At 39.3% G+C, this 15,135-nt stretch overlaps 1 protein-coding gene across 3 annotated transcripts in view; it reads right to left on the bottom strand.

Annotated features, from left to right (window-relative positions):
- Nucleotides 1-3,329: 3,329 nt before the first annotated feature.
- Nucleotides 3,330-15,135, bottom strand: part of casd1 (CAS1 domain sialic acid O acetyltransferase 1) — a 138,768-nt gene continuing 126,962 nt past the window's right edge. For all 3 annotated transcript variants that reach the window (XM_078538761.1, XM_078538762.1, XM_078538763.1), the window contains 5 exons: nucleotides 12,466-12,567; nucleotides 11,435-11,575; nucleotides 7,618-7,695; nucleotides 7,413-7,505; nucleotides 3,330-3,677 (listed from right to left, as the gene is read on the bottom strand). In XM_078538761.1, the coding sequence (XP_078394887.1) occupies nucleotides 3,414-3,677; nucleotides 7,413-7,505; nucleotides 7,618-7,695; nucleotides 11,435-11,575; nucleotides 12,466-12,567 (678 nt within the window). In that variant the 3' untranslated portion in view covers nucleotides 3,330-3,413. The remainder of the gene's footprint in view (nucleotides 3,678-7,412; nucleotides 7,506-7,617; nucleotides 7,696-11,434; nucleotides 11,576-12,465; nucleotides 12,568-15,135) is intronic.

Here is a 15,135-nt window from a genome sequence, read left to right as displayed (position 1 = left end):
TTCAGCAGAACGGTTCTGCTGAAGGGTCATGTGGACTCGAAACGTCAACTCTTTTCTTCTCCGCCGATGCTGCCAGACCTGCTGAGTTTTTCCAGGTAATTCTGTTTTTGTTTCAGTTATTTTACATATGGCCCACAGGCTAAATAAAATGTGTAGAAAGAAACTGACTTCAGCCATTAATCCAGGTGGAATTCTCCTTCCATACCAATTAAGTGTAAACACTATTGAATAACACTGCACTCTACAACACAAATTCTTAAATTTAAAACAGCAAAAACTTAAAATCACATACAATTTCAGAAAGATGCAAAGCAATCCTAAAGAAGTCACATGATTAAAAAGCGTACAACAAAATATAATTTTGACTTTAATGTAGCAACGTTAATTTTCACATCTCACACTACCCTGGAAATCCATCATAAACAAAACCAAGTTATAAAGGAAACCGCAAACATTTAAATAATAAAAATCAATTAGCACTAAGCTGTTTCAGGAAAATGTTGGAACATTTATAAATTTACCACAGTCACATAGCTCCATAAGTGCAAAATCTCAAAAACAGAAAAAAATTAACTTATACACAAAATATGCTTGACCTGCAATACTGCAAGAGCTCCAAAATATAAATGGTGATATTAAAATTTTGTGCTCCCAAGTGCAATAAAAACTGTCAATAAAAGATATTAACATTTGGTATTACATTATACTGTACTTATATATTAATTTCTGTAACCGCAGGAATTTACTTGAGGCAGAAATCTGATCAAGTTGAATAAGTTCTCCAACCAGCCATCATTTCAAAACTTAGGTTTAAAAAAAAGAGAAGGGCCACATCATAAAAGTCACTCCACTTCTGGTGACTATGGATACAAGAGACTGTGTAAATCATTCACAAGCAAAGTATGTTGGAAAGAAAAAGACATGCAAGTAGTAATACATTATAAAATGAAATTCTTAGTGCAAAATTTACTCAGAGCATTGACATTTTAGATTTTCAGAAGAATTAACAATCTAATAAAATAAATAAGGCTCAAGCAATTGTGGCAACCAGAAACAATAGTGTGAACTTAACTACTGTACTAGAATTCTGATTACATTGCAAGAATTTTTTTCCCCCCAAGTTGATATCTGGCTTTACCCACTTTGACTCGCATCTCTAGAAAAATTAAATTCCTGTGAATATGCAATTTCCTTCCCAAGGATGCTGGGCACAGTTCCTTGCCTATAAGGCCATGCTTCACATGGTTTTGAACTGACTACTGGCAGAATATTCAATTGTGGAGTGCTCTGTAGCAGAGTGCAATCATATGCAACAGGAAACACCTATTAGCATTTAGCCCAACATTGCCAAGGTCACTTGTAGTGTCCCCAATGAGATCAGCTAATTAAGTATACACAAAGTCAAACCTGGAATCTTTTGGTCTGGCTGTCTCAATGCTACTGCACCTCTACCCACTTGTTCATTGGAGAGAAGGGTGGGGACTTCATATGAAATCTCATTAAATACGGGACCAAATCAAAATTTTAATCCTGATAAATTAGAATTTGGAGTGCTCCTGAATCTCATCTCACATATCCAATTTCTCTTTCAAAGTTGGGCCAAAAATGACACCGAAACACTGAATTCCTTGAGAATCAACTTTTTACAGTCACACTCCAAGAACCCATTCAGTTTTCAGCTTGTCTAGTTTGAAAAGTATGTGTTGTACGACTTCAAAATATTTGCTGTGAAATATGCAGATATGCTGAAATTCGAAGGCCATTAGGTGCAGAAGGATTAAGAGAAAAACAATGTACAGCAGGGTCTATAAATGTGAGTTAAATCAAATGTTACCATGATTTCAAAGGTATCAGTAACAATGATTTATGGCACCTTGTATATTAAAAAGAAACTAATAACTACTTCAAACTATTTAGTTATTTGATTTATAAACCTAGTGAAAAAGTAAAACAGGTGAATGAAGAATTGCCATTTACAAGTCACCTGATGATTTCCAGTTTGTTATTTTAAAAAGAATACAAATATCATTTGTCACAAATGGCTAAAATCTGAAAGTTAGTGAGGCTGCATATCAATGTTTAAAAATGCATAAACAAGATATGTATATGGCCTTTCTACAAAAAGGAATCCACATTCTGATAAGAGGTGACTTGTAAAATGCAGTTCAAGTCTGATTTAGAAACTATGGTGAACCCATAAACATTTAATATATATCCTTAGCTCCCCCACTTTCCCACTACCAAATTTTTAAAAACCTAAATAGTAGCAGCAAATGCATTCACCTAATTTCCTTTAATTTTACTAATAAACACATTTTAGCATATTGTTAGTAAGTTCCATTGTAATTCAATGATCCTAAAACATAACTGATCATACAAGTTGAAATGGTCTCAAACAGTGGAACTGGTGATTCAATCATGCTTGCTTAATTTACAAATCATTGGCCACTTCACTTGTACACAAAGCAAGGGTCCCTAATTAGACCAATGTTTCAGTCAATTGACAATATTTCAGATTAGGAGTTTTAGTTTTGCAACAATTAACCATTTATTTCATATCAGTCATTTTTTTGTAAAGAGCAACAGGACAGTAGCCTACAACTAGCAGTGGCTAAAACTTTTTGGCAGCCCTATTTTGCCACTAATACAACACCACAATCAAAAGTAACAACCAACAAGCCTTTTTCAAGTGAGGAATAAATTGGTGGACAAACTCTAACTAAGCCTTTTCATTTTGCCATGCTCCATACCAATATTCATTCTTTAAAATGCACCTATACGTGAAGTGTGAGAAAAAGAAAGAACCACTTCTTTTCCACCACCCCACCTCCCCAACATCAATGCAACAAAGGAAAGAAACACTTCAAAGTTCTCAGCATCAGAAAGTTATGATTTTCAATAATAGGGCTATACTGAATCAGAAAGAATATGTACCTTCAAGTATTTAGGACCAAACTTAACTTTAACAGATAACCTTAAGCTGTTTCGTTCCTAAAGCTGAAATAATTGCTTGCCAGTTTAAAAAAAGGACAGTGGAAATATGGAAACCTTGAAGCAGAACTAAAGTAAAGTAACATCACTATAACCACCCAACATTTGCCCAGGAAATGCTGTACATCCAAAAAGAAAATGACATGAAAGAGCATTTTAAAAGATGCCACGTTTTCAGTAGTCATTCCATCAATCATGCCAATACTTATAAAAGTCACTTTCAAATCTATTATATGACCAAACATTTTTATCACTTCTATCTACTTAGGCAGTACCTTTTTTCAGATTTCATAGTGATGAATTGCAGTGTCGCACAAATTTATGCTTCTTTCTTCCCCCAATACACAATTCTTTGAGGTTCGCTTTTTTATTAAATATGAAGGTCAAAAATAGGTACTTGAGCCTGCTCAGTCATTATTTAGCTACTTGTTCAATTGTTCAACAGTTGACAATGTGAGAATTCCCAATAAAAAAATAGCTACACACAGCAGTCTTTTCAGTGCAATGTAGTTATCTTTGGGAATGGCTATTTGTACAAGATCATTTGTGATCTGCGAGATTTCATGAGCAACTAGCACAAAAATAAAAGTGCTGACAATAATGTTGAGCACTGGGTTTCCAGGAATGAGTACGAGGATTCCTTTGGTATCTGCCGCAAGCCAGATGTGGTATTGACATATGAAGAGCTGAATATGAAAAAAAAAATAAAGATTTCAATGTGAAGGGTAATACAAGCTGGTATAATATACAGTCAGTTCAAAATTTTAACAAGATCAGCTTTCCACAATTTCTAAGACCACTTAAAAAAAATTGGAATTCATTTTTTTCCTCAGAGGACGAAAAGACCTCTATATGATATGAAAAGAAATCCAGAACTTTATTCTTTTGCCATTTTTAAAAACTGACTTTCTGCAGAACCAAAAAAAGATGGTTGCCTCGAGTCACATGAACCACAGGGTTGGCCCTTTGTCTGGGGGCTACACCTAGAAGTTGCAGGAACAAAGGAATTATTTTCTCAGCTTCTGGAATCTCACACCTCATTGTGCAGACTGCCTGTAATCACAAAAGACCAAGAGACTCGAACATCAGAACTCATCATGCCTATAGAGCTACTAACAGATTCATATCATACCTGGGACTGGCCAGGCCCATTTCAAGGGGGAACCAAAGGGACATCATTTGCATCTGATAAGCTCACCTTGCTAGCGGAGTCAGTGGGTCTGCCTAGACAATGGCTTCCCAACACCAGACCCTCAATATGGATGTCAACTCTTTCAACAACTAATGACTGGGACATCATCAGTCCTGAAATGAAAGTCAGTTCCAGACACTGGATAAGCATCCCTTTTGCAGTCAGTGGAGAAGGAAGATTACATGACTCAAGTGACCATTTTGAAATCCCTATGCACCTTTCAGAACTGAGGAATCCTCAGACTCCTATTTTAACATCAACTGGACAGGACTCCATCAACTTGGCTGAGTAACCAGTCGGTTACCACCACTCAACTCCACGAAGCCTGCTTGATTTTAAAAATCGCTGATCAACACTTACCAAACGGTCTAAGAACAGAAACCCATTTACGCTGCAGCATAGTTCATTTCAAGAATTTACATATTGTTACCTCCAACCAGAAACTCATCAGAACTGAGCCCAGCCACAAAGGAAACACCTTTGGACTTTGACTTCTTGGACTCTGGAAATCACTTGAACTAATATTCAATTCTGTGGATCTTGAACACAAAAACTCCTTTTTTCTATCCCCCCTTGAGTGTATATGTGAGTGTGTGTGTGTATATGTGTGTGAGTGTGTGTGTGTGGGGAGTGGGAAGTTGCAGACACTCCTCCTCCGGGTTTTTGAAACAAGAAATACATTAACTTTCTGAGTTAATCATTAGGTGAGTTGGCTGCAGATTATTAGTAAATTGGATTACGCCAGTCGAGGGATTGGGAAAACATGCCAAAGCATACTTCAAAGGTAATTCAAAACACCTTCTGCTTACGAACAGGTGGTAAGAGGAAATAGGTACAGTTAGCCTGTCTCTCTCCTGTCTGTAACACAGGCAAGTGAAGAGTATTCCATCACACCGCTGAGTTGTGCCTTATAGATTCTGGACAGGCTTTGGGTAGTCAGGTGGTGAAATACTTGCTGCAGGATTCCTAGCCTCTGACCTGCTTTTATAGCCACAGTATTTATATGGCTGGTTCAGTTCAGTTTCTGGTCAGAGGCAAACCTCAGGTTCTACATGCCCCCTGTCCATTCCCTAAGTCATGTTGTACCATGTCTGGAAGCAACTGGTTTGTACAGAAACATGGAAGTCAGGAAAATATCCTTCAGCACCTGCAACTCCCTGTAGACTTTAGCAATTTTAAAAGAACTCAAGAAAGTACCAAACAAAGTACAATCAACAACAATCAGTAGAAATCAAACAACTAATTTGTGAGTTGTCAATGATCCTTTTAGAGTGTTGGGAGACAGCGGGAGATGGTGGAGGGTGTCTTCCTGCTGCTGAAAAGTCTTGAGACTTGTTTGATTAACAGAAAGTATTAGCTAGAGAGTCGAGTTCCAAAATGCTAGTTCTTGCATCAAATCGACGTAGAATGTTGATTGACATCACATTCTGCCTTCTCAGCATTCTTCTGGCAGAGGCTCACTGTGCTTGCTAATGGTCCTCACTAATACGGCATCTGGAGTGATTTAAACCAGAAGTATGCGCGCATGCACCTAAGAGCATTCGTAACAACCAAAAAAATGTGTTACAGATCCGAATTTTGCACCCTGTTCTGGTGGTATTGTTGCCCTTGCACCTCAGTGGCCAAAATAATCTATCGTGTAACAGTGCATCCAGTTATTTAAAAATCAGTTCACCAGAATACTGTATTTTATAACATTGCCATCAAAATAAGTTCCACTTGTGATTATGAAAGCCAATGATTATACTTAATACTGTATTCAGCTCTGGCTTTAAAGCAGCGTTCAAGTTTTCTAAGATTGTACAGACTATCTTTTTGTGATAAATGCTGAGATTGGTCAGAAAAGGTGCTTTAGATTCATGCACTTGCAGCAGTAGAAACACGTTTTTGTTCAATTTGTTTTCTTATTACTGAGCTTTAAATGGCTAGTTACATATGGAAAATTACACCAGCTTGGTTAGCTGCCCAATAGTATTTGGATCAGCAATGGCTTTGAGTTTCTGTTAATGATGTGAAAGACTTGTGCACTAGAAAATCTCCTATTCAAAACTTGAGGAATGCACTTAAAGAACTTGATGCCTTGAAACATAACTACAATTTAATGGAATTACCAACAATTTGTGATAAAAATGCTAAGTGGCTTCAACATTTCAAAAATATTGCAACAATAGGCAATGCTGTGAGCTTGTCAAGTAATGAAATTCCAGGGCCTCCTGAAAGAAAAAGCCTCTTAAGGTTGGGGGGTAGGGAAGTGGGAGGAAGAAAACAAAAAGAATAAAGATCACATCACAAACTAATCATCTTGCTTAAGAACAGTCAGCTCCCTGGATCCAACCCACTGGGATAAACTCATTGGTGCATCACCCCATCTCTTCCACTGTCATCACTCTCATTATTCATTCCAGTCCATGTTTTTATCCTCCCAGCTACACATGCCTTAACTCTCCATCCTCCCCTCGTTCTCAGCTCGCCTCCTTTTCTTACTCTGCAACCCTATCTTCTTCTTGCCCATGTGCTTTACTACATTCCCCTCCTCTTCTGTTCATTGGATCTGCTCTGCACGCCAGTGTCCCACTGCCCATTCAATTGCTCCTCTCATCTTGCTCACCATGGTTCCACCACCTATGTATCAGCAGTGGCACAGTTGGTAGCACTCCCACTTCTGAATCAGAAGGTCTGGGTTTAAGTCACACTCCAGAAACCTAGCATAAAAATCAGGCTGCACTGCAGTGCAGTACTGAGGGAGTGCTACACTGTTGGAGGTGCCTCTGCCCTATCAGGTGGATGCAAAAGATCCGATAGCACTATTTTGAAGAGCGGGGAAGTTATCCCTCAATAAGCATAATTAAAAACAGATTATTTGGTCATGATCACACTGCTATTTGTGTGAGCTAGCTGTGTGCAAATTGGCTGCCATGTTTCCTGCACATAACAGTGACGACACTTCAAAAATATTTCATTGACGGCAAAGCACTTTAAGGCGGCTGGTGTTTGTGAAAGGCACTTATAAAAAAAAATTTGTTCATGGGATGTGGGCATTCTGGCTAGGCCAGCATTTATTGCCCATCCCTAATTGCCCTATATAAATGCAAGTCTCTTTTTTTTTTGCCCTAACTTCACTTGTCATGGGGAATTCCACGGAAGCTCAATGTGTTTATTTTTAAATTCTCAGAACTCAACTCTCTCAAAGTGAATCTATGTGGATTTACACATTGTATGGGCCACTTACTTCCAAGGAAATCTTGCCAAACCAGGCGAAAAAGGAGCTGTACACAGAACGAACATAACCAGGAATGTTCCTAATAAGAATGAAGGACAGGATCTAGGGAAAAAAAGAGTTTGAGAGATTTGATGAGAAATACCATGTGTAGCAATTATAGCAAATATACTTTTATAGCACAACTTAATCTTGAATCACAGATAAAGGAAAATACCTGCAACACAGAGAAGTAAGGGTGAAGCTCATTGCACTCAGTTTTGTTTTTACAGCTGGCACACCATATTGAATAGGTCTGCGTAAACAAGATTAGGTGGTTATTTGTTGCCAATACACACACACACTGAAAAAGAGATAAATTAAGTACATATTCTGGTAACCTACTGAGTTAAGTATATCGCTTGTTTGTATTTAGCTATTAATTTGCTGCTTTATGGCAATAAAATAAATATTCAGAAAATAAGTTCACAAGTTGCTACTTATTAGAACAAGTACAATACCAGCTAAATGAGAAAAAGTCACATTTATTTAAATCTCAACATGTTCCCTCTACTTCAAAGGAAGTTTTCTTCTCACCCCCTCTTTATGTTCCTTCACAAGCCCACAGTCACTGACCAATTCAACATGCAGACCAACAACACTCTCATCCCTGCTCCGATGATGAACAAAGGGCTAAAATGGATTAATTTAGAATGCTTATCCACTCCACCCCCTTGTTGCCTTATCAAGTGCCCTAGTTTGCAAATAAGGTTATCAATTTGAAAAGTGCTGATAAAGGCAATATCAACATAAATATTTTTTCAGCTGCTGGTAGTGTTGCAATGTATTTGCTGTTTTTATTTCAGACCTCCATGGAAGGAGCAGGAGCACAGGTGTAGAGGAGAAAGGAAGGTGGTTAGCAGGGGTGATGAGGGAAGAGGGGACGGGAACAACAAGAACAAAGTGGAGTGGGTGTGGGAGAGTGCAAAGTTATGCTTTATGCTGGGGCTCAGTTTTTCTAAGCAGTTAGAGTTCAGAATGAGACTTTTCTTCCACTGATGATTACAATTTTACTGAGTGTTGTGTGCGTTAAGAGCAAATTTTAGTTTCAGTGGGTTACCACCACCTCACCCCCTCTCCGTACCCCAACTCCAACCCCTGCCAAAGCCTGGCTCCTGGCTCACTGTGGGGAGCAAGGGTGAAGGTTGAGGGCAATTATTTGTCTATTAATGCAATGAACAGGCTGGAATTTCCTTTTTTGGAAGGCATACAGTTGGAGTGATAAGCACAGTCTTGCAGTAAGGATAGTGAGTGCAAATTCAGCAGAATGTCTGCTGTGGTGCATCAGTGTCAATTACTGTTTTCAGATCTGGGAGTGCTGGGCGAGTCTGAGATTTAAGAGATGTACAGTTAGCTGCTTAAGGGTTTATTTTTATTTTTTCATGGGATGTGGGCATTGCTGGCTAGGCCAGCATTTATTGCTCATCCCCAATTGCCCTCGAGGAGAGGGTGGTGAGCTTCCTTCTTGAACTGCTGCAGTCCATGTGGTGTAGGTACACCCACAGTGCTGTTATGGAGGGAGTTCCAGGATTTTAACCCAGTGGCAGTGAAGGAACAGTGATATATTTCCAAGTCAGGATGGCGTATGGCTTGGAGGGGAACTTACAGGTGGTGGTCTTCCATGTATCTGCTGCCCTTGTCCTTCTAGATGGTAGTGGTCGTGGGTTTGGAAGGCACAGTCTAAGGACTCTTGGTGAGTTCCTGCAGTGCATCTTGTAGATGGCACACATTGCTGCCTCTGTGCGTCAGTGGTGGAGGGAATGAATGTTTGTGGATGGGGTGCCAATCAAGCAGGCTGCTTTATCCTGAATAGTGTCAAGCTTCTTGAGTGTTGTTGGAGCTTCACTCATCCAGGCAAGTGGAGAGTAATTACATCACACTCCTCCCTTGTGATTTGTAGATGGTGGACAGGCTTTGGGGAATCTGAAGGTGAGTTACTTGCTGCAGGAGCCCTAGCCTCTGACCTGCTCTTGTAGCCACAGTATTTATATGGCTAGTCCAGTTCAGCTTCTGGTCAATGGTAACCCCCAGGATGCTGATAGTGGGGGGGGATTCAGCGATGGTAATGCCACCGAATGTCAAGGGGCGATGGTTAGATTCTCCCTTGTTGGAGATGGTCATTGCCTAGCACTTGTGTCGCATGAATGTTACTTGCCACTTGTCAGCCCAAGCTTGGATATTGTCCAGGTCTTGCTAGAATTTGGGCATGGACTGCTTCAGTATGTGAGGAGTTGCAAATGGTGTTGAACATTGTGCAATCATCAGCAAACATCCTCACTTCTGACCTTATGATGGAAGGGAGATCGTGATGAAGCAGCTGAAAATGGCTGGGCCTAGGACACTACCCTGAGGAACTCCTGCAGTGATGTCCTGGGACTGAGATGATTGTCCTCCAACAATCACAACAACCTTCCTTTGTGCTAGGTATAACTCCAGCCAGTGGAGAATTTTCCCTCTGATTCCCATTGACTCCCATTTTGCTCAGACTCCTTGATACCACACTCAGTCAAATGCTGCCTTGATGTCAAGGGCAGTCGCTCTCATCCCTAGAATTCAGCTCTTTTGTCCATGTTGAGCATCAGTGAGGTTATTTTTTTTGATTCATTCATAGGATATGGGCGCCAGCATTTATGCCCATCCTTAATTGCCCTTGGTTCAGATGGCATTTTTAAAAAAAGTCAACCACACTGCTTTGGGACTGGAGTCACATGTAGGCCAGACCAGCTAAGGGCAGCAGATTTCCTTCCCTAAAGGCATTAGTGAACCAGATAGTTTTTTATGACAATCGGCAATGGTTTTGTGGTCATCATCAGACTTTTAATTCCAGATTTATATTGAATTCAAATTTCGTCACCTGCTGTGGCGGGATTTGAACCCAGGTCCCACTGTACAATTGAAAGCTATGAACCCCAGAGCATTACCCTGGGTCTCTGGAATACTAGTCCAGTGACAATCCCACTATGCCACCACAAGTGCCGCTTGATAGCACTGTCGATGACCCCTTCCATTACTTTACTGATGATTGAGAGTAGGCTGATGGGGTGGTAATTGGCCAGGTTGGGTTTGTCCTGCTTTTTGTGTACAGGACATACCTGGGCAATTTTTCAAGTTGTCGGGTAGATGCAGTGTTATAGCTGTACTGGAACAGCTTAGCTAGAGGCGTGGCAAGTTCTGGAGCAAAAGTCTTCCATACTATTGCCGGAATATTGTCAGGGTCCGTAGCCTTTGCAGTATCCAGTGCCTTCAGTGACAAATGGCACAAAGCAACTGCCCACATTGCTTATGATGATGGTCAAAGATCTAGTTCTAAAGTCAAGAAAGGAAAGTAATTGCCTGGTGTGTACCAATATTAGAATTACCATGTGCAGCTTTGCAAACTAGTGGCAATGTTACTGGTCCAGTACTTCAGAGGCCTAGGTTAATGCTCTGGGGTTCATAAGCACACCACAGCAGCTGGTGGAATTTAAATTCACTTAATAAAATCTGGAACTGAAAGCTAGTCTCACTAATGGTGACCATGAAACTATCATTGATTATTGTAAGGATCCATCTGGTTTTCTAATGTCCTTTAGGGAAGGAAAACTGCCATCCTTACCGGTAAGGCCTACATGTGACTCCAGGTTCACAGTAATGTAGTTGACTCTTAACTGCCCTCTGAAATGACCTAGGAAAGCTGTTCAGTTCAAGGGCAATTAGGAGTGGGCAACAAATGATGATCTTGCCAGCGGCACCCATAGCCCATGAAGGAATAAAACAAAATAGAACAGAATGTGGGGGGGAGTGCAGGAGTATAATATATACTCTGTATATTACAATTATACAGTGTTTATTTAGTGTAAGTTATGATATTTATTCTAGTGAAAATGGTCTTTAAGACTTTGCTTCTTTTGCACAAAACTATAACTTGCACAGTTATATCAGTCTAGTATTGTCGCATAGCTATAAAATATTCCTAAATAATCTCATTTATCCGAATTATAATTTGTCAGACTCACCAAAAACACAACTACTGATGTAAAAAGTAACAAAGATGACAACCTAGGTGCGAACAATGTCTCTCCTTTGCCTTCAGAAAGCAGATGACCCTTCTTTAATACACCATAAAGTAAAGCAAATACCATACCATGTAGGACTGCCTGTATAGAAACAGAAGAACATTAAATTTAAAGTTAAAAAGTTATATTTTCACAGCACTGAGTAACTTTGAGTGTCATCCATGCACTTATAAGTAGCAAAATAGTAATATCACAAACCATTTTAATCAACATAAGGTATGCAGAGCATAGCAGAAATTATTTTAGAATGATCTGGAAGATAAAAACACATTTTGGATGGAAATTGGTCTTTGTATCTAGCTCTTAACCCTTGCTGTGAATGACTTGATATTTATAAATTCCTTATAGCCTTCTCATGCTTATTCATCATCAAATCTATTTAATTGACAACTCCCTTCAGGTACACTTGATCTTTTCAGAAGAGGAGAAAGTGCATTTTCATCTCAACAGCCCAGTCTATTTTCTTTCTACAGGGTCCATCTACTGCAACACATTATAATGTACATTATTTTATAACTCTGTGTATTTAAACAAGTAATCATAAAGTGCAAATACATTACCAATTACTGCTGAAAGTATTTATTGCAAGTTAATTTTTATTTATTTATTTTGAAGATACAACCCTTTTCCTTTCACTTTCCAATTCTTAGTAATTTTATAATAACCCAATTGACGGTACAACACTAATCTGTATTAATAGTATAACTAAATCTAAATTTATAGATAATAATGGAAAGAAGACATAAAAGCAAGAGAACTTTAACCCTGTGATCCATAACTTAGGACACTGAATTTGAACTTTTCAACTTTTAAAAAACACAAATAGTAATGAGCAATAACCTGGTTGAGAAAACAAGAACAACTTATCAAACAATTTATTGCTAGAAGAGCTAAACCTTTTAACTTTCAGATCATTCGATCACTGCAGTAATTAACAAGATATTTATGACAGCTGATATAAGGTTACATACAAAGCGATCTAACTTCCATCGAAACCACCATTCATGAAGGAATCCCTGCCATTCAAACAGCTTTGAAATTGGCCACACTGAAAATGCATTTTCAAAAGAACTCTGAAAATGAACAAAACAAAGAATATTTAGAGATTCAGCACAATATTAAGTAGGTTAAGCTTCGAAATCACACATGGAATAAATATAAACTTCCCTGTATGCTGTGAGAACAAATCCTATGTCTCAAAGTTTGGTTAAATTTAATGCAAATTAACTTAAAGTCATAGAGCCATTACAGCACAGGAGGAGGCCATTTGGCTCACTGAGTTCATCCTAGCTCTCTGCAGAGCAATCCAGTTAGACCCATACCCCCACTCTATTCCCGTAGTCCTGTAAGTTTATTCTCAAGTGCCCAAACAATTTCTTTTTGAAATTATTAATCATCTTGCTTCCACTACCCTAAGCAGTGAGTTCCAGGTCATTGCCATTCACTGCTTAAAAAGGGTTTTCCTCACATTCCCCTGCTCATCTTGCCCAAAACCTTAAATCTGTATCTCTTAATCCTTGCACCATCAGCAAATGGGAATAACTTTTCTTTGTCTACCTTATCCAAACCTGTCGTAATCTTGTACACTGTTATCAAATCTTCCCTCAATTTCCTTTGATCCAAGGAGAATAACCCCAAGTCATGGGTCAGTTCACACTTAGATATGCAAGTTTGTTTTTCAGCTTGCATCGCAGCTGGTAAAATAATGACCATATGAATAACTTTACTGTATTTCAAACTTGGTAAAGACTTGTGACAGTAAACTAACATGACTTGAAATCTGCAGGATGAGTGACGATTCTATGCCTGAAAAATGGGTGACATTAAATTGAATTAAGTACAGAACTTTCCACCTTCATGGTCTGAAGCAATAGTGATTAACAGCATTTATGTTTATGAGCAGAAGATAGCAATTTAGCTCAAATTTTATGCCACTGAGGTAACAAACTGGTGTTCAGATGAAGGAATAGACAATGACATAACAAACCCTTTTTAAGTGTCTCTTTTAATTTGAACTTTTTTTGGGGAGGAAAAAAAATCTAGCAAAATCTAGCACACAAAGGTGGTTCTGGAACACCTTCATTTTGCATTTAAGCTAATAGTCCTGAAGAGATTTGAGTGTGAAATGGTTGCAATTTAATTGTAAGCACAAAATAAATCAGATATAAACAAAAAAAAGGAGGAATGACTCAGCCGTTTAAGCCAGTGAGAGGCTGAACTGCATGGATCAGAAAAATATCCCAGATTTGTGCTGAGTTACTCAATCTCTCATCAGTCTGGACATCAACAGGAATGGTACAACTGGCTTCTATAGCCTTGGATAATATGTCAGGGGAAGGAAAGTCAGTCAGTTAGAGCTCTTATTCCCAGGGATAAAGATCAACTTGCGCCAGTTTCTGGCACAATTGGAATGGGAACCAGATGAAGTGGATTGGAAGCCCAAGCCAAATCGTGCCTCATTGCTGGCACCATTCAGGCAGCCTAATGCAGCTTTGACCAAACAGACTCTGACGAATTTTGTCCAGCTTCAATGCCACAGTTTGGGTCAGTGGGGGAAGCTCAGGACGGTAGCTGCAGAGTATTTTTCTGAAGCCAGAAGCCCTTGTGGCCATATTTTCAGCAATACACGATTGCTAGTTAGGCCACTCACACCTAGTACAATTTGGTGTAAACTTGCATGGCACAAGCTCTGCTCATTTATAATTAAACTTCGTATCGGCGTTCTACAGTCATTATGAACACAATTTAGGTATGTAAATTGCTTGACGTCAGCTTCAGGCAGGCATCCTGAACACCTAAAAGGCACCCACTTCTAATATAGTGACCAGCTTACTTTCAGGCTCCACAAATATTCCCAAACTCAAAATGGGGGAGCCCAGCACATCGGTACAAAAGACGAGGCTGAAGCTTTGCAAGAATCTTCAGTCAGAAGTACCAAGTGCATGATCTAACAGCCTCTTCCTGAGGTCCCCAGCATAACAGATGCCAGTCTTTAGCCAATTCAGTTCACTCCATATGACATCAAGTAATGGCTGAAGTCATTGGATATTGCAAAGGCTATGGGCCCTGACAATATTCCAGCAGGGTAGAAAGTCACGACTCGAAATCTGCAGGACGAGTGACTGTTCTATGCCTGAAAAATGGGTAACATTAAATTGAATTGCCTCCCTTTCAATCTCTGATAAACAATCCAAGTTGGAAGTGATGCCTCACAAAGTTGAACATGATAGAATGGAATGAAGAATGCCTTACCAGTGCTATTTAAGTGAATCATAAACTGGATTATTTTTGCTGGCTGCTGGTGTAATTTTGTGCTTTTATAGTTTTCTTATTCTTGACTAAAGTTTCAAAGGTCTACAGGGAGACTCTGAGAATTGGACATGACTAAGAGAATGAACAGAGGTCACACAGAGCAGGACAAGCTGCTAACAGAGCAGAGGAGGTGGCGAAGGGCAATCAGTAGCAGGTCAGGGTAGAAGATCTGCACCTTGGTGAGGAACAATGCGCAAGACATCTGAAGGATGTCCTCCATGAAATCTGTCAATGGCTACAGCCATAACTGTAACCTCAATGCAGCAATGACTACTTTGCCAGTGGCTGCGAAGGTGACCATGGTGCTGAACTTTTACGCAGCTGATTCC

This window comes from Cetorhinus maximus, chromosome 3 (genome assembly GCF_964194155.1).
Source record: "Cetorhinus maximus chromosome 3, sCetMax3.hap1.1, whole genome shotgun sequence".
NCBI lineage: Eukaryota > Metazoa > Chordata > Chondrichthyes > Lamniformes > Cetorhinidae > Cetorhinus > Cetorhinus maximus.
This window is presented reverse-complemented; position numbering and strand designations above follow the sequence as displayed.